The following is a 24,418-nucleotide window of genomic DNA, read 5'->3' on the forward strand; positions in this document are numbered from 1 at the left end:
GGAGGATAACCGAGCAGGCAAGGTCAGAGGAGAAGCCAAGGTCAGATATAGGAGAACAGAAGAGAATATTAGTGGACAAGCCGAGGTCAGGTCAGGAGACAGGTAGGAGAATAGTCAAGGACAAGCCGGGTCAGTAGCAGAGAACTTTCAGGAACAAAGATCACAGGAACACGGTACAAGCTGAAGATCAATCATCAACTTCAACCACTGACAGACCTCCTTATAAAGCCCCATGTGAAGTGCTGGTAGAGATTCTGGGTCCTAGAGCCCTTTTCCTGCTGTTGATGTCCTGAGAAATGCTGGGTCCTAGAGTCCTTCTCCTGCCATTGGTGCCCTGACAGATGCTGGGTCCTAGAGTCCTTCTCCTGCCGCTGGTGTCCTGACAGATGCTGGGTCTTAGAATCCTTCTCCTGCCATTGGTGCCCTGACAAATGCTGGGTCCTAGAGTCCTTCTCCTGCCATTGGTGTCCTGACAGATGCTGGGTCCTAGAGTCCTTCTCCTGCAATTGGTGCCCTGACAGATGCTGGGTCCTAGAGTCCTTCTCCTGCCGCTGGTGTCCTGACAGATGCTGGGTCTTAGAATCCTTCTCCTGCCATTGGTGCCCTGACAAATGCTGGGTCCTAGAGTCCTTCTCCTGCCATTGGTGTCCTGACAGATGCTGGGTCCTAGAGTCCTTCTCCTGCCATTGGTGTCCTGACAGATGCTGGGTCCTAGAGTCCTTCTCCTGCCATTGGTGCCCTGACAGATGCTGGGTCCTAGAGTCCTTCTCCTGTTGTTGGTGTCCTGAAAGATTCTGGGTCCTAGAGTCCTTCTCCAGCCATTGGTGCCCTAACAGATGCTGGGTCCTAGAGTCCTTCTCCTGCTGTTGGTGTCCTGACAGATGCTGGGTCCTAGAGTCCTTCTCCTGCCATTGGTGCCCTGACAGTTGCTGGGCCCTAGAGTCCTTCTTCTGCAATTGGTGCCCTGAAAGATTTATTGTTTGGAACATTTTTAAGGGGCAGGTGAGGCCAGTGTAATGCAGCAAAAATGCCTTTTTTGGCATCCAAAATATGTTGAATTTGTGTGCTAAGAATCAACTTTATCATTACCTGCTTGCTACCCGCCCACAATACATCTACTGCAGGCAGAAGGCACAGCCAGGCTAGGCGATGTACCCATATGTCACAGCCTTTTTTTGGGGGGGGGTTTTGGGAGCACATGCTCACGCCCCCTGCTGACCAACAGGTTTCAGCCAATGATTTTAACTGTATACCTGCTGATCGGCTGTGGCCAATCACAGCACAGAGTTCTGTATTTACAAACACACAGAACTCTGTGTACACTGAACAGTGATCTGGCTGCCAGATCTGTTAGTAAAAGCAGCGCCCTCACACTTTGAATGACAATTACTCAGTCATGCAACAGCGTACCCAAACACTATTTTTTATATTTTTTCCATACAAATAGAGATTTTTTTTAAGTAGTATTTAATCACCGCTATGTTTTTTATTTTTTGGTGATATAAGTGAAAAAAGACCAAAAAAAGAGATTGCAAATAAGTCTTTTTTTCTTCATACATTTGGGCCAAAATTTATTCTGCTAAATATCTTTGGTAAAAATAACCCAAAATAGTGGATATTATTCAGTCTGTGTGAATGTTAAAGAGTTTACAAGCTATGGTACCAATCATTGAGGCCAGGAAGAGGGGGAGTGGGAGGGGGGGCCGAGTCGCTGAACCATGGGCCTCTGGTTTGTACTTGCCCCCTGGGGGCGAAAGTTGCCAGTCTGTCCATGCCTGCGCTGGCCCTACTGGGCCTTCTCTCCAATTTGCATGTGTGGGGAAAGATGACGTTGCTTAGCAAAGCATTTGGGGGGTTCATATACATGAGGATCACGTGCTCTGTTTTGCATGAATTAATACAGAAAACATTTAGTCTTGTCTGACGATCGTTATGGGCATCTTCAAGAAAATGTTTTTTCTCTTCTCTAGATGTCTACGATAATGCTGTAGTGATGAAGAACATTGCATCTTGTTTGGCGCACTGGGAATGGGGAACGACAAACAATTTCCTCTACCAATGCAAACGTGAGCATATTAACCACTTAAGGACCAGGCTTATTTCTGACATTTATTGTTTACAAGTTAAAATCAGTATTTTTTGCTAGAAAATTACCCCCAAACATTATATATATACATATATATTTTTTTTTAGCAAAGACTCTGGAGAATAAAATGGCGGTCGTTGTAACATCTTTTGTCACACAGTATTTGCGCAGCGGTCTCCCAAATGCAATTTTTGTTTGTGAAAAAATAAATTTCACTGCATTTTAAAAAAAACTAAACAGTAAAGTTAGCCCAATTTTTTTTTATTTTGTGAAAGACAATGTTACGCTGAGAAAATAGATACCTAACATGTTATGGTTTAAAATAGCGCACGCTCGTGGAATGATGACAAACTACGGTACTTAAAAATCTCCATAGGCAATGCTTTTAAAACATTTTAACAGTTACCAATTTAGAGTTACAGAGGAGGTTTTTTTTCAGAATTATTGCTCTCGCTCTGATGATCGCAGCGATACCTCACATGTGTGGTTGAAACACCGTTTTCATTTGCGGGTGAGACTTACGTATGCATTTTCTTTCGTGCGTAAGCTCATGGCAACAGGGGAGGCTTTAAATTTTAATACTCTCTACACCTTCCAGGACGGCCAACATATGAGAGATGGTGGCTCCTCCCCACAGGAAACACAATCAATTTACAGCTTGTTAAAAGGCCCCACCCTTCTCCTTGTCCCTCAGTTTAGATTGTGTTTCTTCCTACAGCGAAACATTTGTTATTTTCTCTGACCCGAAACAGTGTGTGTGGATGGGTTCCCCTGTAAGCCAGGTTCGGTCGGGCCAGTGAAGGATTCTCCCTTCCCTTCTGCCTCCCCAGGCTTCTGACAGGTCGCCCCAAAGACCCAGGCAGTCGTTCCTATTTGGTGGTTCCTCCATGCCTGGGCCCTGACAGCTTGCAGAGGTCTCCTCCAGTCTTCCTGGATGTCTCAGCGTCTTCGGATTTCAAAAAGCCCGCCACAGCGTGCCTCAAGCCTCGCTTTGAGGACCAGAACGTCCGTTTGGAAGCAGAGCATGCGCAGTGCGTTAAGTAAGAGAGTATCTGCAGGAGACGCTGAAAACCGCTTGGCGGTAATATGGCAGAGTCTTCAACCCTGAAATACGGGAAGACTGCCAAGGAACGAAACCCTCCGCTATTCGCCTCATGGAAGAAGAAAAGTCGCTCCGGGTGGCTACCACTAAAAGCAGACTGAATCCCGGTAAGGTCATTTTTTTCCTTGTCTGCAGGGGGGGGGGGGGGGGTTGTACCGATGTCTACCATTAGGCCCTGGTGAACCCCATGTTTCCCCTAGGTAATGTAGCCTTTGTTTTCAAGTTATTGCAGGAAGAGTGATCGGTTGGTAATCTTCTCTTCTCTTGCAGAAGTCCCTATTGGGACCCAGGAGGCCTCTATCATATCACCTTCTATTGCAGCTAGCACTAGCTCCTCTAAGAGATGTGCTAACTGCGGGGATAGATTGTCTAGATCGTATGCAAAGCCTCTTTGTTACACCTGTATTAACAAACTGGCAGGTGAAGAGGCCTCAGGATTAAAATGCCTCATTTCCCTGTGTTCTGGAGGATAGAAAAAAAAAAGCCCTATGGCTGTGGTAAAAAGGGGGAAAAAACAACAGTGGTTTGTACTTGCTTTTACCTGGGGAGCTTAGCAGCAGTATCCCTGATACCAGCCAGGTGGGTTCTTGGGCTTGTCATAGTACTCCCTCCCTTAATGAGGCTACTACGATCTTTCACTTTAGCACAGGGGTTAAGTAACCAAGAAGCTTCAGCTAGACCCAGGTCCACATCCTCCTCTTAAAATCAGGAGATGCTGTGGTCATTAGGGATGATCCAACTTTTCAAAAGTTCGGTTCGACCAGAACACCAGAACTTCCAGAAAGTTCGGCCGGATTTCAGAACCCCATTGAAATCAAAGGGACCCGAACTTCGGTAATCAAAAAAACCCATTTTGAAGCCCTAAAACCCAATAAATACCCCTATAGAGAAGTTCGGATGTTTTGCCTGCCTCCAAAGACCCCAAAAAAATGCCCCAAAAAAACGCCTACGCCAAAAAAAAAAAAAAAAACGCCCAGGTGTGTTATTGCAGGTGTTTTTGGGGTCTTTGGAGGCAGGCAAAACATCTGAACTTCTGTAAAGGGGTATATATATACACACACACTTATATGTATTTATTATTATTTATACACATATACATATATAGGTGTGATAGGAGCGGAGCCATATGCCTGTTAATTATTTCATTAGCGCAAGCATAGTGTTCTGCTACTTTCACACCTATATATGTGTTGGTGTATATATACATACATGTGTGTGTATATATACCCCTATACAGAAGTTCAGATGTCATGCCTGACTCCAAACATGTCCTCAAAAAAACCCTATAAACACCTGCAGCAAAAAGCAGGCTGACAGGCGAGAAGCCATATCGCTGCTCTATAAGTGACCTAAGAGAAACAATCTTTTCTCTATAGCGGTCACCCTGAAATGGAAGGGTTTGGTCACCCTGCCATTGCAGTCACTGTCAGTTCACCCTACACAACACTACACTACGGTCACCCTGGCACTTAACACTTTCCCTACAGAAACTAGATTTTTGAATCTAACTAAAGTGGAAAATAGCACCCTAACTACACTAGATATCCCTTTCCTCACACTAATAATTGCTAAATTACACTTTTGAAGCAGAAGTAACAGAACTGCTTCCACTCTCTTCCATGTCCCTGTATTACAATGCTAGGAATTTGGCGGGGCTATCTTATATACTGGGGGCATATTCACTAATGATTGGCATCTTGACACACTAGTCACTCCAATCACATTCCTAGCATTCTCCTGCCCCCTCAATTGGCTTTTACTGATGGTTCTGGTCCAATCACGGGCTTTTAAAGCCCATTTCCTGTCCTATTGCATTTTGGTCGGTTCTGGTTGCCGAATTCCGAACTTTTTCAGCAAAAAGTTATAAATTCGGCAGAACCTCGAACAGTCAATGTTCGGGTCGAACCGATCCGAACCGTTCGATCATCCCTAGTGGTCATTGCAACTTTAAGTTGCCAGTTCCTCACTATAAACCTTGTTTGCATATCAATATGGGTAATTCTAGTGAAGGAGTGATACCTGTTAGACACGGGGTCTCTTGCTGGCTATTGCTGCCACTGAACAACTTAGACATTCCTAAAGGGTTAATCAATTGGAATGTAAGGTGGAGTTCAGTAACCTGAAGGTTACATGGGTAATTCCACAGTTTTTTTTCCCTGGTCAGCATTGCACGCCAGATAATCTGAATACATTTGGCCAGCTACTATGATTCTAGCACACATCTCCAAGATGGGTGATTTAGCCTTCTTGCTCTTAAGAGCCTGCATCATAAATTCTCTCCACATATGGTGAAGAGACACAGTAAGGAGTACCCTTGAGGAACCTTTGGTTCTTATGGATTTGCTCGCCATGTTTAACACGCAGTGTGTAACAACTTAACAAGCTGCAACTTATTGTTTTCATCCTTACACTACTGTTAGATCAGTTGGTGTGTAAGGCTATGTTTACGCTAGTGCAAACACCAAAGTCACGCGATTGCTGTGCGACTTTGCAGTGGTGCAATTTTGATCTGATATTGCACTCTCTGACTAGAGGTCGTAGCAAAGTTGTGCAGGCACCTTTCCAAAGTCGCTGCCACTTTAAGTCGCAGAGGACCAGGGAAGGTCGCATGACAAGTCGCACTGCTAGAAACAGAGCCTAAGAGTTAATTGGGACCCCTGGTGGTTCGGGCTACTGATAAACTAGATGCATTGTTTTCTGCAACTCTGTTTGATGATTTTTTTTGGGGTGCAAAAAACTTGTATACAAAGAGCTACATTAAGGCTGGCCATACAGGTTCAACTTTTGTTGTACACTTTCTGTTAGATTTACCACAAACCACATAATGTGAGGTCAAAGCTAAACAACACTTTCACTTGTATCTAATTAGGCAGGCCTTTGTACTACATATTTGAAGGTAAATTTTGATAAAATTGATCAGAAAATTGTAAGAAAATTGTATTGTGTATGGCCAGCCGAAGTAACCCGTAGTCAATGGTTGCTTCGGGTGTCTGATTGCTTCCAAGCTAAAATTGTGTCCAGCCCTTCCTAAGGCTGACTTAATTGATCTCCAGGTCTGTGCTCGTTAAGACCTTAGATGCGAGGAGACTTGGATTCCCCCCTGTGGGTGTGTGATAACTACACCTACTCATACAAAGTTAGGGTAACAGCTGCTACTAATGTGCTGTATACACCCACCTTAGACTTCCATTATTTGGAACTAACCTGGTTCTCCTCTGGTGGAGAAAGGTTTAGTATCTTAGAGTCCAAGCTATGCTTATATAAAGCTTGCCTTCTGCTGTCTATTTTTTAGTTTGATATCACCATGACTCTGACTTTATGTCTGGTCTGGTGGCATCTCAGAAATACACAATGTGGAAGTTTTAATTGTCCTTGTGGTGTTTTATGGCAAATCAGAAAACACGCAACACTAGTTGTCTGTCTTTTGGCGATATGGTTCTTTTTCTTACTAGAAATACAACACATTGAAAGTTGGGGGTGTCTTGCTATTACACCTCATTCTTCTTTACATTAGAAATGCACTCCACTGTTGTTAGTAACATTTCTGGTACCTTGATAACGTCACTTTTGACGAAACGTACGTCGGTCGCGGCGTGCTGACGTCACTGGAGCGGGACGAAGGGCGGGCAGAAAGGGCTGACCGGCCGGCGGCTTATGTGCACCTCATTGCTCATACCTACCCTGCATTTTGTAATTGTAATACTTTATTTTTACCAGTAAATGTTATGGTTTTACGCTATGGATTTCCACATATTTTTTCCACATGCTATTATGATCTGATGGTGGATGCCCCTGTCCATACTGTCTAAACCCTGGATGAACAGTGGAGAGCTGCCCTTGAATATCCATACTAGTGTATGATTGATATATTTGGCTTTTTTTACACCTAGATCTGGTAAGCAGTATATACTACTGGTGGAGGTCAATACACATACTGGTGGATACTGTTACTTTTCACATTCTTCATTCACGTTTCTTGGGAACTTTTTGGATTATTGAGAGACTCAATATCTTCCTGATTTATTGGACATTTATTTATTTTAGGCCCCTTTCACACAGGCGGACCGTTCAGATCCGCCTGTTCGTTTTTTTTGGTGGATCGGAACGGTCCCCCCATGCATTCCTATGGGGCATCGGATGGCAGCGGAAACATGTCCGCTGACATCCGACCCGATCCGATCCGTCAAATCTGGACGGATGGAAACCCTATTTTCCATCCGTCCAGCGGATCGGATGAGATTTCCCCCATAGAGATGCATGGGGAACTGACAGCTGACACAGCTATCCTCCTGCTGCTCAGCGGGGGATCGGCGGCTCGATCCCCCGCTGAGAAAAACGGAATCCGTCCGACGGACGGATAGTGTGAAAGGGGCCAAATAACAAGAGTTGAGCGAGCACCTGGATGTCTGGGTATGGCGGGTCCGGCCAAGCTTAAAAAAAAAGTCCTGGTTCGTGACCCGGACTTAACCCGAACCCCATTAAAGTCAATGGTGACCCGAACTTTTGAGCACTAAAATGGCTCTAAAACAAATATGGAAAGGGCTAGAGGGCTGCAAATGGCAGCAAAATCATCTTAAGAACATGGCAAGTGATCTGCAAACAAATGTGGATAGGGAGATAACTTAAAATAACATAAAAAACAGAAAAATAAAAAATAATAATCTTGAATGATGTAGGAGGAGGACGAGGCCCATATGGAGTAGGAGGTTGAGGTGGCGGTGTAGGTGGAAGCGGCGGTGGAGGACGAGGTAACCAACACTGGTTTTTGTTTTTAATTTTATTTCTTTTTAAATTAGGGTACACCCCAAAAGAGTTAGAAATATCAAATACAACAATGGCTGGGTAAGGCCGGTATATATGTCTATTCTGCACAAGGTACGGACAAGTCCTGTGGGATCCATGCCTGGTTCATTTTAATGAACGTGAGCTTGTCCACATTGGCTCTGGACAGGAGACTGCGCTTGTCTGTGATAACGCCCCCAGCCGTGCTAAATACACGTTCAGATAATACACTGGCTACAGGGCAGGCCAGCACCTCCAAGGCATAAAGGGCAAGATCGGGCCATGTGCCCAATTTGGAGACCCAGAAGTTGAAGGGGGCAGACCCGTCATTCAGTAGGTGTAGGCGTGTGCACACAAACTGCTCCACCATGTTAGTGCTAGGTTGTGGTGCTGCTGGTGGAGAACGATAAGGTCTTCGACCCCACATGGAATGAATGTCATGCAGGTGACATGAGTGGTTTGGAGGAAGAGGCAGTGGTCGTACAGAGCCACCAGCACAGCAGAAGAGGGAGCAGGGTGCAAAAGCGGAGCGGCCGTGCCCTAGACACTACGCCTGCTACTGCCCAACGCAGCAAGGGACCGAGCACACCAAAGCCATCTCTAAGGAGTTCCCTAGCGTGGCAGTTCTTCAGACAATGTGCTAATGACAGGATATGAGTGGTTTGCACGCTGTGCAATTAGAGCCTGAAGCGAGGCATAAACCTTCTCAACCTGAGCACAACCTGCATGACCAGGCATCTAAGTGCAAAGCACGAGCTGCAGTGGAGAAGACACCTCAAAAACCAAGAAAGGTCTCTGGCTCCTCCTGCTTCCTCTTCTGCTGCAGTCTTGGCCTCTTCATCCACCTCTGTAGTGACAGTGGCACCTGTCACCCCGCAAACAGAGGATCTGCCAGCAACACCACCACCTGGGTCACCAACAACCATCTCCACAATGTCCTGTGGAAGCGTTCAGCTTTCTATCTCCCAAACACTAGAGCGGAAGAGGAAGTACCCCCCTACCCACCCGCGATCCCTGGCCCTGAATGCCAGCATTTTAAAATTCCTGGCCTGAAATGCTGTCATTCCGTCGGGTGGAGACGCAGAGTTTTAAAAGCCTTATGTCGGTGGCTGTCCCACAGTACGTCGTGCCCAGCCGCCACTACTTTTCCAGGCAAGCCATCCCTTCCCTGCACAACCAAGTGGGTGACAAAATCAGGTGTGCACTGCGCAACGCCATCTGTGGCAAGGTCCACCTAACTACGGATATGTGGACCAGTAAGCACGGTCAGGGACTTTATATCTCCCTAACAGCACACTGGGTAAATGCAGTGGCGGCTGGGCCTAAGGCGGATAGCAGTTTGGAGCATGTGCTTCCACCGCCGAGGATTGCAGTGCGCTTCAGTTTGCCTCCTGTTCCTAACTCCTCCTACTCCGCTTCCTCATCCTCTACTGCCTCCTCATCCGGTCAGCTTAACACCTTCACCACCAACTTCAGCACAGCCAGGGGTAAACGACAGCAGGCAGTTTTAAAACTTGCCTGTTTGGGGGAAAGAAACACACACCTCGCAGGAGTTGTGGAGGGGCATTGACCAGCACACCGATGAGTGGTTGGTGCCAGTGAGGCTCAAGCCCGGCCTGGTGGTGTGCGATATTGGGCAAAATCTCGTAGCAGCTCTGGGCCTAGCCAGTTTGACACACATCCCTTGCCTGGCGCATGTGCTGAATTTGATGGTGCAGAGGTTCCTTAGAAATTACCCCGATATGTCAGAGGTGTTGCAGAAAGTGCGGGTCGTCTGTGCGCACTTTTGGCGTTTTCACCCTGCTGCTGCTCGTCTGTCAGCGCTGCAGCGTAACTTCGGCCTTCCCGCTCACCGCCTCATATGTGACGTGCCCACAAGGTGGAACTCCACCTTGCACATGCTGGCCAGACTGTGCGATCAGCAGCAGGCCATAGTGGAGTTTCAGCTGCAGCACACACGCATGAGTCGCTCTGCGGAACAGCACCACTTCACCACCAATAACTGGGCCTCCATGCGGGACCTGTGTGCCTTGTTGCGCCTGTAACATATGCAGACTAGGCCGCAATTTAATATTTTTTCCCTAAATGGGTGTTTATTGAATAGCGGAATAGAACAACAGTATGCAATGAGTGTATCTCAAAGTAAAATATGCAGACTAGGCCGCAATTAATTTTTTTCCCCTAAATGGGTTTTTATTTCAAAGCGGAATACAACAGTATGCAATGGGTGTATCTCACTGTACCATAGGCAGACTAGGCAGACTAGGCTGCAATTTGCTTTTTATCCCCTAAATTGGTTTTTTATTGCAAAGGGGAGTACAACAACAATATGCAAAGGGTGTATCTCACTGTACCATATGCAGACTAGGCTGCAATTAAATTTTTTCCCCTAAATGGGTTTTTATTGCAAAGCTGAATACAACAACAGTAGGCAATGGGTGTATCGCACTGTAACGTATGAATGAAAATCTGAAAAATAATTGTCCCCTTAACCGCCTTAGCGGTAAACCCGAGCGTGACTCGGGGTAGGAATTTTCTGCTATTAGCGGTATCCCCGAGTCACGCTCGGGGTCAATGGGCAGAGCGTGCAGACAGCGCAGCGGAGCTTCTCTTACCTTATCCTGGCGATCCAGCGATGAGCTCTCATTGCTGTGACCGCCAGTGAGATCTCCGCCGCTCGTCTGTCGGTAGGAGGACTTCCTAGTTCCGTTCCCTGCAGCAGCAATGCTGCATGGGAGCGGAACTAGGGAGGGAAATTAAAAAAAAAAAAAAAAAACGTTGCACAAAACACATAACACATTTTGTATTATATATATGTGTGTATATATATATATATATATATATACCTATATACACACACACACATATATATATATATATATATATATATATATATATATATATATAGTTATATTATTGATTCGATTATAATTAATGCGTTATATATATATATATATATATATATATATATATATATATCTATATACACACACATATATATATATTTATATATATATACACACATATATATATATAATATATAACGCATGAATTATAATCTAATCAATAATATAATTTTATTATATATTATATATTAAATAATAAAATAATATTATTGAGTCGATTATAATTCACTTGTTTGTGTTTCAAATTTATCACATCTGGGATGTCTACTAGAGACGTGTTTTGGTCAGGTTTAAGTCAGTAATTACTAAGAATTGTAGGCCTATAATACATAACGCCAAATTTCCATGAAAAGAATTGTACCGCTTTTGGAACAGAATTCCTGACAGAATCATACCGCCAGGGAGGTTAATTGGTGCTTGTTGAATAGCAGATTTGAAATGCGGTGTCTGTCTAAACGCTGTAAGTCACAGTAAAATATGAAGGAAAAAGTTTTTTACTTTTTTAAATGCAGATTAAGCAGACACATATGCACTGAGCTTGAATGAAATGGCCGCTACACACCGCATGCCTAAAAGGTTGGATACTGTTGCTGTTTTATTCCGCTATTGAATAAAAAATCAAAAAAACATTTGAATGAAAATCTGAAAAATATTTTTTTATCCCTAAATATTGAAAAATAATTATTTTCCCCTTGCATTGGTGCTTTTTGAAGAGCAGGTTAGAAAAGCAGTGTCTGTCTAAACACTGTATGTCAAAGGAAAATATGAAGAAAAAAAGTTTTTTTTTTCTTTTTTAAATGCAGATTAAGCAGACACATATGCACTGAGCTTGCATTGAATGTGCAGCACCACACGCCTAACAGACTGAAAAAAGTGTTTTTTTTTCTCCTTTCTCCTCCTCACTGGGCTCAGGTCAGGAAATAAAGATTGTGCACTGCACCCCCACACAATACAATCAATGTAGATCGCTGTCTGATTAAAGAAGATTCTTCCTATTCTTTCCCTCAAAGCAATCTCCAGCCTGACCCTCCAATAATCTCCTATCTCTCCCTTAGCAAAAGCAGCAGGAACCTCTCCCTAGTATAGTTTGAGCAGAGTGATGCGCGGCGCTATGTGACTCCAGCTTATATAGAGTCTGGGTCACATGCTGTACTGGCCAATCACAGCCATGCCATTAGTAGGCATGGCTGTGATGGCTTCTAAGGGCACACTAGTTAAACGCTTGCTGATTGGCTGCCTTGCACCCGTTGAAACCGCCCCATTAAAACCGCGCCAAAACATCAAATAATATTACCGAACAACGGACAGTACGCGAACATACAGTGAAATGTTCGGGTCCGTGTCCGGGTACGTAATACCCAAAAGTCGGTATGATCCCGAACAATACAGTCCGGGTTCTCTCAACCCTAGTTATAACCACACTGGGATTAATCAACTGCGCAACTTTAAAGGGTTTGTTAATAACATCTATGTTACACTTCAGGTAGGACACCTGCTTAGTTGCGGACAGATCCATAAGGAGTGGTATATTGAACATTGTTCACAAACTGAAATGCCAACATTCAGTGGTGACAGGGGTCATAGGTTTGCTGTACCTTGGGTATATACCAGTCCAGCCCTTTCGAACCTATAGAAGAGGTTCTCTTTAAGTTTTGGCCCTCAAAATTAGCCTTCCTGGTTAGCTGTCACTACAGCCAGAAGAATAGGGGATTTACAAGGTCTTTCTATTAAAGACCCATTTATGTTAATCTTCCCAGATAGGGTTATTCTCATGCCAGATCCCTTATTTCTGCCCAAGATAGAATCTTCCTTTTACAGGAAGCAGGAAAAAATGTTTCCATCCGTGTGTGGTAACCCTAAGAATGAAAAAGAAATGAAATGTTACTGCTTAGATGTGAGAAGGTGCCTCCTCACTTGTCTATAGAGGATCAGGGAGTTTAGGAGTGCTATTCATCTTCTGATCCTCTACTCTGGACCAAGAAAAGGACTGCAGACTTCAAAACCTTCAGTCTCTAGGTCAGGAGTGGGGAACCTTTTTTCTGCCGTTGGCCATTTGGGTATTTATAAAATCATTCAGGGGCCGTACAAAATTATCAACTTAAAAATTAGCCTGTTATATTTGGTTTAAACATTTAATTAACTCACCCCTAATGTGATGGCTGCAACTGCTTCTCTTTGGTGAGGTGTGTGATGTTAGCTGGTATTGGTGATGTTGCTACTCGCAACTGGTTTTCCAGGTTTGCGTCGGTCAGTCTGGAGAGCAGTCGACTTTTTGTGATGGTAAGTTTTGAAAAGAACTGCTGGTGGGTACAGCTGGCTGGTACTGCTGGTGGGTCCAGCTGGCTGGTACTGCTGGTGGGTCCAGCTGGCTGGTACTGCTGGTGGGTCCAGCTGGCTGGTATTGCTGGTGGGTACAGCTGGCTGGTACTGCTGTGGGTACTGCTGGCTTAGGCTTGTACTGTGCTGTGGGTACTGCTGGCTGGTACTGCTGTGGGTACTGCTGGCTCAGGCTGGTACTGTTGTGGGTACTGCTGACTCAGGCTGGTGCTGTGCTGTAGGTACTGCTGGCTGGTACTGCTGGCTCAGGCTGGTACTGCTGACTCAGGCTGGTACTGTGCTGTAGGTACTGCTGGCTGGTACTGCTGTGAGTACTGCTGGCTCAGGCTGGTACTGCTGACTGGTACTGTGCTGTGGGTACTGCTGGCTGGTACTGCTGGTTCTGGCTGGTACTGCTGGTTCTGACTGGTACTGCTGGCTCTTGCTGGTACTGCTGGCTCTGGCTGGTACTGCTGTGTGTGCTACTGGCGCGAAATGCTGGTTAGCAGCAGCGCCGCGCTGTAGGAAGAGGCAATGTTTCCTGTATTGGTCTCAGGCGGAGTGCATTTGATATCACTCCGCCGGTGACTCACGCAGACTGTCAGAATGGAGCCGGAACTATACAGGAAGCATTGGCTCCGTTCTGACAGATCAGCTGAGAGACACAGACTGAACTGCATGGGGGGCCGGATCAAATGACTTTGAGGGCCGCATACGGCCCCCGGGGCATAGGTTCCCCACCCCTGCTCTAGGTGGATTAGACAAGCCATTAACATTGTCTTATGAGGTTGCAGGTGTTCCGGTTCCAGCAAAGCTTAAGGCACACTCTACAAGGGCACTAGCAATATCCTGGGCTAAAAAAGCTCCCTGGGAACAGATTCGCAGTGCAACCACCTGGTTCAGCCATGACACTTTTCTGAAGCATTACCGTGTGGCGGTAAGGTAAGGTAAAAGATAAGGTAAAAGGTGCTGTCTCAGCAAGACCTAGCCTTTGGCAGAAAGGTACAGCAGGCAATGGTCCCACCTTAAAGTAGGCCGGTGTGGTTTCTTTATTATCCTCTCATATGTTGGCCATCCTGGAAGGTGTAGAGAGAATACCTACCGTTAGTGTACTGGTAACAGTATTTCTTCAAACCTTCTATGATGGCCGGCCCACTTCCCGCCCTGTTAAAAGGGTGAGTAAAATAAGGTAAGGTAAATGGCACCTGGTGAGTGCCTAAGGGCTTATAAATCCCTTGTGTATTGGTTGTGGAAGCTACTTTATTACAACTGAGGGACAAGGGGAAGGGTGGGGCCTTTTAACAAGCTGTAAATTTATTGTGTTTCCTGTGGGGAGGAGCCACCATCTCTCATATGTTGGCCATCCTGGAAGGTTTGAAGAAATACCATATGTTACCAGTACACTGACGGTAGGTATTTGTCCTATTTATTTTATTAAATTTTTTATTTTTAGCACTTTAAAAAAAAAAAAATACAAATCTGATTAATTTTATTGCTGTGAGATGGAATGTAAACATGCCTTGTGACAGTAATAGGCAGTGACAGGTACTCTTTATGGAGGGATCGGGGGTCTAAAAGATCCCAAACCCCTCCACTACACTTCAAAGTATTAAAAATGCAGAAATCTGCATTTCTGAATACTGAGGTTTTTTTTAAAATTGGCGCCATTTGCAGCCGAGTAAACCAGAAGTGACATCACGGTAGGTTACTACATCAGAGACCCAATCCAAGCCAAATCTGGGTTTGTTCGGGACTCCAACCAGCTTGCGGACGCTGGTTGCTTGGGTCTCCTGATGGCACAGGAGACCCGGGCAAAGCCGTGGAAGGCGGCAAGAGGGGGGGAATCGGGGGGAATCCCATCCTGCTCGCTGGAATATGGCTGAGCAGCTGCTGAGCTGCATCGATTGTTATCCCCTGAAAGCCGACCACCGGCTCTAAAGAACGGTACCGGGGTGATGCCTGCAGCTGCAGATCATTCCCCTACAACCACTTCTCCAAGCCGTCATATAGGTATAGGTAAAGGGACAGGTATAGGGACAGGGACAGGTATAGGTACAGGGACAGGGACAATATGGTCTAAAATGATATGCAAATTCAGAGGGATGGGCAGCTTTGTTCTCCCACCACTCATATTTCTTCCCCAATATCTGGGTATATTATTAGACCATATTGGTATATTTATGTCTCTTTGTAGATTATTGATGCATCTGCCCCTGAAGAAGTGGAGCGAATCCACAAAACACGTCGGGCCTATATAGATGCACCATGTTTTGATAGATGGTTCTACATGCCCTTTTCTATCAAAACATGGTGCATCTATATAGGCCTGACGTGTTTTGCGGATTCTCTCCACTTCTTCAGGGGCAGATGCATCAATAATCTACAAAGAGACATAAATATACCAATATGGTGTAATGATACACCCAGGTATTGGGGAAGAAATATGAGTGGGGGGGACAAAGTTACCCATCCCTCTGAATACTTGCATATTATATTGGACCATATTGGTATATTTAAGTCTCTTTGTAGATTATTGATGCATCTGTCCCTGAAGAAGTGGAGTAAATCCACAAAACATGTCAGGCCTATATAGATGCACCATGTTTTGATAGACAGTTCGACACTCTCTTTTCTTTCATTCAGCTTACACCACACCAGCCTGCTTTTGAAGGTATCTCATGATATGGAGGACAGGCTTTTACACCGCACAATGCAATGTGCTATGTTGTTATTTATATGTATATATGGTTTGCAATATGTTACTGACATGTGTATAATCCTATGCATGTACTTATTGCAATATGTCATGCTTTTCATTTTTCTAAGAGACTAAGCATACGTTTTTCAACATTGACTATTTTGCTAGCCATGTCACACATGCCTCATTCAAAGTCCCAACCCTCCTCTTTCCAATATGTGGCATTGGACACTCTTTTTCAAAGCCAATCAAAGCTCCTGTCAATAGATAAAATAGTCTCCTTACAGTCCTGTTCACACGCTGTCTTTGCTTCCCTTCAAAAGTATCCCCAGTGTTGCTTTCTTGGTGCTTCAAAGAATCTCCTGTCTGCGTTTACTTGTGCTCATAAAATTTCATGGTCCCCAACTGTGAACCATGGACCGTTCCAGTCTACCTTATCTTGTGCTCATATCGTTTCATGGTCCCAGCTGTGAACTGTGGACTGTTCCAGTCTGCCTTTACTTGTGCTCATATTGTTTCATGGTCCCCACCCATGATCCATGGACTGTTCCAGTCTGACTTTATTTGTGCTCATATCGTTTCATGGTCCCCAGCTGTGAACCGTGGACTGTTCCAGTCTGCCTTAACTTGTGATCATATCGTTTCATGGTCCCCAACTAAAAATTGTGGACTGTTCAAGTATGCTTTTACTTGTGCTCATATTGTTTCATGGTCCCCTACTGTGAATTGTGGACTGTTCAAGTCTGCTTTTACTTGTGCTCATATCATTTCATGTTCCCCAGCTGTGAATTGTGGACTGTTCCAGTCTGCTTTTACTTGTGCTAATATTGTTTCATGGTCCCCAACTGTGAAACATGGACTGTTCTAGTCTGCCTTTGCTTGTGATCATATAGTTTTATGGTTCCTAACCATGATCCATGGACTGTTCCAGAATGCCTTTGGGTGTGCTCATAGTGCTTCATGGTCCCCAGCTGTGAACCATGGACTGTTCCAGTCTGCCTTTACTTGTGCTAATATAGTTCTATGGTCCCTAGCCATGATCCATGGACTGTTCCAGTCTGCCTTTACTTGTGCTGATATCATTTTATGGTTCCCAGCCGTGATCCACGGACTTTTACAATCTGCCTTTATTTGTGCTCATATTGTTTCATGGTCCCCAGCTGTGAACTGTGGACTGTTCCAGTCTGCCTTAACTTGTGCTCATATTGTTTCATGGTCCCCAGCTGTGAATCGTGGACTGTTCCAGTCTGCCTTAACTTGTGCTCATATCGTTTCATGGTCCCCAACTAAAAATCATGGACTATTCAAGTCTGCTTTTACTTGTGCTCCTATCGTTTCATGGTCCCCAACTGTGAATCGTGGACTGTTCAAATCTGCTTTTACTTGTGCTCATATCTTTCATGGTCTCTAACTTTGAACCATGGACTGTTCTAGTCTGCCTTTGCTTGTGCTCATATCGTTTCATGGTTCCCAGCCATGATCCATGGACTGTTCCAGTCTGCCTTTGCGTGTGCTCATACTTCTTCATGGTCCTCAGCTGTGAACCATGGACTAGTTCCAGTCTGCCTTTGCGTATGCTCATACTTCTTCATGGTCCTCAGCTGTGAACCATGGACTAGTTCCAGTCTGCCTTTGCGTATGCTCATACTTCTTCATGGTCCTCAGCTGTGAACCATGGACTAGTTCCAGTCTGCTTTTGCGTGTGCTCATAATTTTTCATGGTCCTCAGCTGTGAACCAAGGACTGTTCCAGTCTGCCTTTGCGTGTGCTCATACTTCTTCATGGTCCTCCGCTGTGAACCATGGACTAGTTCCAGTCTACCTTTACTTGTGCTCATATCATTTTATGATCCCCAGCCATGATCCACAGACTGTTCCATTCTGCATTTGCTTGTGCTCATACTTCTTCATGGTCTCCAGCCATGAACCATGCACTGTTCCAGTCTGCCTAAGCTAGCACTACTGCTGTTAAGTAAGGAGTGTCCTTTACTGGCAATATAATTAATTTTTGGGTAACCTGCATCACCCCAACCCCCCCTCCTAAGTTTCTACTAGCAAACTTACAAAAGACAACCCCTAGGCTGGTGAATGAGCCAGAATGAAGAATAAACTGTTGTTGCTGTGTGCCTGGCTGTGTCTGCGTGGTGTTGGGAAAGAACCTGTTAATCTACAGTAGCCCCTCGGGGGGTAGCGCTACAAATCTTTCAATGTAAAAGAGACCTAGTGTAGAAAATGTTCACATAAATAGGGCAAAAATTACTGCATTTTCTCCAGTGTGTGTAGTTCCTTTATTGTCAGCACCCCCCCCCCCCCCCGATGCCCATAATGTGTTTTTTTGTCCCCCAGAAATACCCCAGTCATGAGACAGAAATTTACTGTCATCATTAAAAATCCTGAATATCAGTTGGGAAATTGCCCTCTGGCCTATTCTCTCTTCTGCTTACTAAGGAAATACCCTGTGGACCCTTTAATGACTTCCACACTATATCTGTGATACATCTCGTGAATGGGTATGTGATGTCACTTTACCAGCCCGTTTGATCTAGGTCAGTGCCAGGGTTAGCGTTGGGATCAAGGTCAGGGTCAAAGGTCAGGGTCAGGATTGTTTTGGACAGGATTCATTTATTTACGTATTTATTTTTTTAATTAGTATCAGTGTCAGTGTGTTTCAGGTAGGATTTAAAACAAAAAGTTTCTGGGCTGTACTACGGGTACAAACTAGGGATCGACCGACTATCGGCAACACCAATATATATATATATATATATATATATATATACACTATGATACATCGGAATCGGGCAACAAGGTGACCAATATTGCAGATATTTCGGAAAGTGCTTGTCCTGGGGTGATGCCTGCAGCTAGAGGCATCACCCCGTTAACGGCGTCCATAGCCGAGGGTCGGCTGTCTTGTAATGACAACCAATGCTGCTGAGAAGCCGCTCGGCTGTCATTACAAGAAGTGGGAGGGGACGTCCCCCCCCCCCCCCCCGCTGCTTGGCCGGGTCTCCAGTCCCACCAGGAGACCTGGGCAACCAGCGATGGCCTCCGAAGACCCGATCAAAGCCGCATTCGGCTCTGATCAGGTCTCCATGTAATACCCGGAAGGGATGTCATGATGTCACTTCCGGGTACTCGGCACCAAATTAAAAAAAAATGACAGCATTCAAAACAGCCAAATTTGGCGTTTTGAATGCTTTTAAGTGCTGAGGAGGGGTTTGGGGTCTTTTAGACACCAAGATCCCTCCACAACAGTACCTGTAAAAAAAAAAAACATTTTTTTTTTTTAAATGTCCGAAAATATCGGCCGTCACCAATATCTGATGACCAAAATATCGGCATTGGTATCGGCAATAAAAAAACGATATGATTCGATCACTAGGAACAAACATCTACTAACATACACATATGTGATATCACTGTGATCATCAGGAGCAGAATTATTTTGGGTTGTTCTTTGGTGGTGGGTTATGGTAGTTGCTAGAAATATACAGTTTAATTAAATGAAAAAGTGTGATTTCTTTTTTTTTTTTTTACTATTTTGGGCAAGTTTCTTTCTTTTGATCATTTTTTTTATTTAAGATTTAAAAAAAAAAAAAAAGAAAAAAGACACCCATTACCATTTACCACCAAATGAAAGCCCAATTTGTCCTGGTAAAAAAAAAAAATAACGCGGTATAATCCACCCGAATGCACAAAGTAGTTGTGATTGATAACTACGGTTTCACTAACATGTGTCAAAACTGTGCTGAGGCATTCGGGTTTGTTTTACCCTTTTAGGCGTAAAGGTAAAAGCTGTAGTTTTAAAAATATTGCAAATGACTTTAGTATGTAAAGTTTGTGTGAGATTAATATATGGGTCTATGTGAAAGTATTTGTAAGAGAGTGACTATTTTTTATTTATTTTTTGTAAATTGATAAACCGCTAGCACACCTTTTAACTTTTTTTTTTTTTTGCGTTTATTAATATTTTCATTGATTTATTTCCCAGAAAAAATCACAGAAGACTGCGACCTCTTGCATAAAGAGCAAATCTGTCTGGTGGATGCCGGGTTGGAAATTAATACTCCGTACCCCTTAGTGTTACCTCCTCACCGCAAAGTAGATCTGATTTTATCTTTTGACTTCAGTGCAGGAGATCCATTCGAGGTAGTGACATTTCTATGGTCATTCAATGCATCTTAACAACAGCAAATATAAAATGAAATAGAAAAAACCCACAAAAGTGATGAAATAATACATTGTTATCTACATGAAAGCACAAGAGGGGGATTACAGGACAGCAAATCCGTCTCTCTTTTAGCGAAATGTTAATGAGATTGTTTGTTTGTTTTTTGTTTTTTTTTCCATTTCTCATTTTTAATTTATTTTTTTCGAACAGCATCATTTTTTATTTTTTTTTTTTGGGGGGGGGGGGGGGGGATTTGCCAGATTACAGTATTTAAAATGTCTGTCATCATCATTTGTATAACAAAAATTGATATTAACCACTTAAGCCCCAGAAGATTTTACCCCCTTCCTGACCAGGGCCTATTTTGCGATTCGGCACTGCGTGACTTTAATGGACAATTGTGCAGTCGTGCGATGCTGTACCTAAACTAATTTGACGTCCTTTTTTTCCCACAAACAGAGCTTTCTTTTGGTGGTATTTGATCACCTGTGCGATTTTTTTGATCATGCGCTATAAACAAAAAAAGAGCGTCAATTTTGCAAAAATAACAATATTTTTCACATTTTTTTATATGAAATTTCCCCCCCCCCAAAAAAAAAATGTAAAAATCAAATTTTTTTAACATTTTAGGCCAATTTGTTATATGCTACATATGTTTGGTAAAAAAAAAAAATTGCATTTTAATTGGTTTGCGCAAAAGTTATTGCGTTTACTAACTAAGGGAAAGATTTTTGTCTGTGGTATTTGTGGTGCCTCAAGTCAAGGTGGGATTTTAAGGGCAGGAGTAAAGGGGATATCGAAGGTAGTATAGTAGGTAAAAATTTTATTTACAAAGTATGAATATAAATACAAACATTCATAGTGAAAATGGGTAAAGGCCCATTGTGCCAGTGGGAGAAGAAAAGTTCAGATGTGATAACAAGTGACAAAATTGTGACTTGAGTTGATTTTGGTGATCCTGCTCTGCTGATTCTCATGTCAGAAGACCGGAATAGACGCAGAGGAGGTAACCAATCGGTTAATCCGACATGTTTCGGCCAACTATGGCCTTTATCAAGGATCTGTCACCGATTCTAAAATAATCAAAGAGATATATGGTATCAAGTAATGGCAATTTGAAGAGAACCGTAATTATAAGGCAAAAGCGCACAATATGTGAGTACATACATTTTAGATATATGTCCACTTCCTAAGGTTGAGCCTTCCCAGAGTTTCTCCAGGAGCTACAGGAACAATATGCTGTGAGGGTGAGATAAGTAGTTGACTGAGTATGCAAACAAAGGGAGCCAATGATTGACTAGTGAGTAAAGTAATAGTAATTACTTGCTGGGCAGAAGATTCTGGTCCAGGGATCCAAATTAGGATTGGATATATGTCAAAAAAGCTTCCACAAGATTGGTTCTGAGATCTGGTAAAATATAGTAAGGTTGCCAAGAGTAGGTAATTTTATTAGAGTATGTGTGCATTTAACATAGAAGTAATTTGGACTCCTTTCCAGAAAAGTTTCCAGAGTGGTCCTTAGAAACTTGGTAGGAGAGATCTATGAAGGCTCTCCTCCAAGTAAAACTTACATTTAGATGTGGAGATTAGCAGGGTCACAGCATGAGGGCTCCGGGTCCGCCTTCTCCCTCGGTCAGAGAGAGACTGGCAGGCTCAGAGTGTTCCCCGGCCTATAAAGGCAGTCGCGCATGCGCAGTGAGCGCTGCGTGATGCTGTCTGGTATTGTCCATGCACGGCGTGGAGGGCGCTTGCGTGCAGCAAGAGCGCATCCCCAGAGACCGTGCGGACGTGCCAGTGAAGGCCGCCGACACAGTGCGAGAAGCCGGATCATCCCCGAAGGGATGACAGGAAGGTACGAGACCGACCATACGGGTTCAAGTGCCCCGATCCATAAGGATTCGGGGCTACCTGTGCCGGGAGTTCATGGAGTCTCGGGTTGAGGCTTGAGAAGTGGATATAATAATGAAAATAAAAAAATATAGTAACAAGGAAATAATAAGTAAATACACAATAATGAATGAATTAGCAGCATAGAGTTTACAGAGGAATTTTCTGTGGGAGAAGAAGGAAGGGGGGGCAAGGGGGGGGGGGGTTTTGGTGGAAAAGAAACAGTCGGGCTCCAGAGATTGGTCACATAGGAAGCAGTTGGAAGATCAGTGAGAAGAGGTCCATATCCTAGGAATAAATCATAGTCAATTCAGATTGGATTTACAATCTGATATGTAATAATCAAAGTCAAAGGTGGACAAAAATAATAAAGGATAATTAATGAAAATAAATAAATAAAAAAAATTATAAATAAATAATATAATAATAATAATAAAATATAAAATAATAATAAAAAAAAAAATAAAAAAAATAAAATAAAATAAAATAAATATAAAAAAAAAAAAAAAAAAGAGTCTTTAGTCCGTTTTTCCGGAGGAAAAACCTGGAAGGAATGGGCGGAAGCTTTGTGCTTCATTTAATCCAGGTGGTATGGTAGCTTTGAGTCTAGTGATCCAGCGCATTTCCAACTGTAAGAGGGTCTTGTTCCAGTCACCGCCACGAAGTGGCACATGGATTCTATCCAAGGCCATAAAGTTTATTTTGGGCATTTTGTATGCCCAAAATGCCCAAAATAAACTTTATGGCCTTGGATAGAATCCATGTGCCACTTCGTGGCGGTGACTGGAACAAGACCCTCTTACAGTTGGAAATGCGCTGGATCACTAGACTCAAAGCTACCATACCACCTGGATTAAACGAAGCACAAAGCTTCCGCCCATTCCTTCCAGGTTTTTCCTCCGGAAAAACGGACTAAAGACTCTTTTTTTTTTTTTTTTTTTTTATTATTATTATTTTATATTTTATTATTATTATTATATTATTTATTTATTATTTTTTTTTATTTATTTCTTTTCATTAATTATCCTTTATTATTTTTGTCCACCTTTGACTTTGATTATTACATATCAGATTGTAAATCCAATCTGAATTGACTATGATTTATTCCTAGGATATGGACCTCTTCTCACTGATCTTCCAACTGCTTCCTATGTGACCAATCTCTGGAGCCCGACTGTTTCTTTTCCACCAAAACCCCCCCCCCCCCTTGCCCCCCCTTCCTTCTTCTCCCACAGAAAATTCCTCTGTAAACTCTATGCTGCTAATTCATTCATTATTGTGTATTTACTTATTATTTCCTTGTTACTATATTTTTTTATTTTCATTATTATATCCACTTCTCAAGCCTCAACCCGAGACTCCATGAACTCCCGGCACAGGTAGCCCCGAATCCTTATGGATCGGGGCACTTGAACCCGTATGGTCGGTCTCGTACCTTCCTGTCATCCCTTCGGGGATGATCCGGCTTCTCGCACTGTGTCGGCGGCCTTCACTGGCACGTCCGCACGGTCTCTGGGGATGCGCTCTTGCTGCACGCAAGCGCCCTCCACGCCGTGCATGGACAATACCAGACAGCATCACGCAGCGCTCACTGCGCATGCGCGACTGCCTTTATAGGCCGGGGAACACTCTGAGCCTGCCAGTCTCTCTCTGACCGAGGGAGAAGGCGGACCCGGAGCCCTCATGCTGTGACCCTGCTAATCTCCACATCTAAATGTAAGTTTTACTTGGAGGAGAGCCTTCATAGATCTCTCCTACCAAGTTTCTAAGGACCACTCTGGAAACTTTTCTGGAAAGGAGTCCAAATTACTTCTATGTTAAATGCACACATACTCTAATAAAATTACCTACTCTTGGCAACCTTACTATATTTTACCAGATCTCAGAACCAATCTTGTGGAAGCTTTTTTGACATATATCCAATCCTAATTTGGATCCCTGGACCAGAATCTTCTGCCCAGCAAGTAATTACTATTACTTTACTCACTAGTCAATCATTGGCTCCCTTTGTTTGCATACTCAGTCAACTACTTATCTCACCCTCACAGCATATTGTTCCTGTAGCTCCTGGAGAAACTCTGGGAAGGCTCAACCTTAGGAAGTGGACATATATCTAAAATGTATGTACTCACATATTGTGCGCTTTTGCCTTATAATTACGGTTCTCTTCAAATTGCCATTACTTGATACCATATATCTCTTTGATTATTTTAGAATCGGTGACAGATCCTTGATAAAGGCCATAGTTGGCCGAAACATGTCGGATTAACCGATTGGTTACCTCCTCTGCGTCTATTCCGGTCTTCTGACATGAGAATCAGCAGAGCAGGATCACCAAAATCAACTCAAGTCACAATTTTGTCACTTGTTATCACATCTGAACTTTTCTTCTCCCACTGGCACAATGGGCCTTTACCCATTTTCACTATGAATGTTTGTATTTATATTCATACTTTGTAAATAAAATT

General features: G+C 43.6%; 1 protein-coding gene across 1 annotated transcript in view; it reads left to right on the forward strand.

The window, feature by feature from the left end:
- The window catches only part of LOC309550682 (cytosolic phospholipase A2 gamma-like), a gene marked incomplete at its 3' end in the record, with an annotated part of 223,268 nt that overhangs the window by 189,279 nt on the left and 9,571 nt on the right, over positions 1-24,418 (forward strand). Inside the window, exons 12-13 of the mRNA XM_082251017.1 lie at positions 1,971-2,066; positions 19,884-20,041. Of these exons, the coding sequence (XP_082107143.1) occupies positions 1,971-2,066; positions 19,884-20,041 (254 nt within the window). The remainder of the gene's footprint in view (positions 1-1,970; positions 2,067-19,883; positions 20,042-24,418) is intronic.

This window comes from Pelophylax lessonae, assembly GCF_965119305.1.
Source record: "Pelophylax lessonae genome assembly, chromosome: 1".
Lineage (NCBI taxonomy): Eukaryota > Metazoa > Chordata > Amphibia > Anura > Ranidae > Pelophylax > Pelophylax lessonae.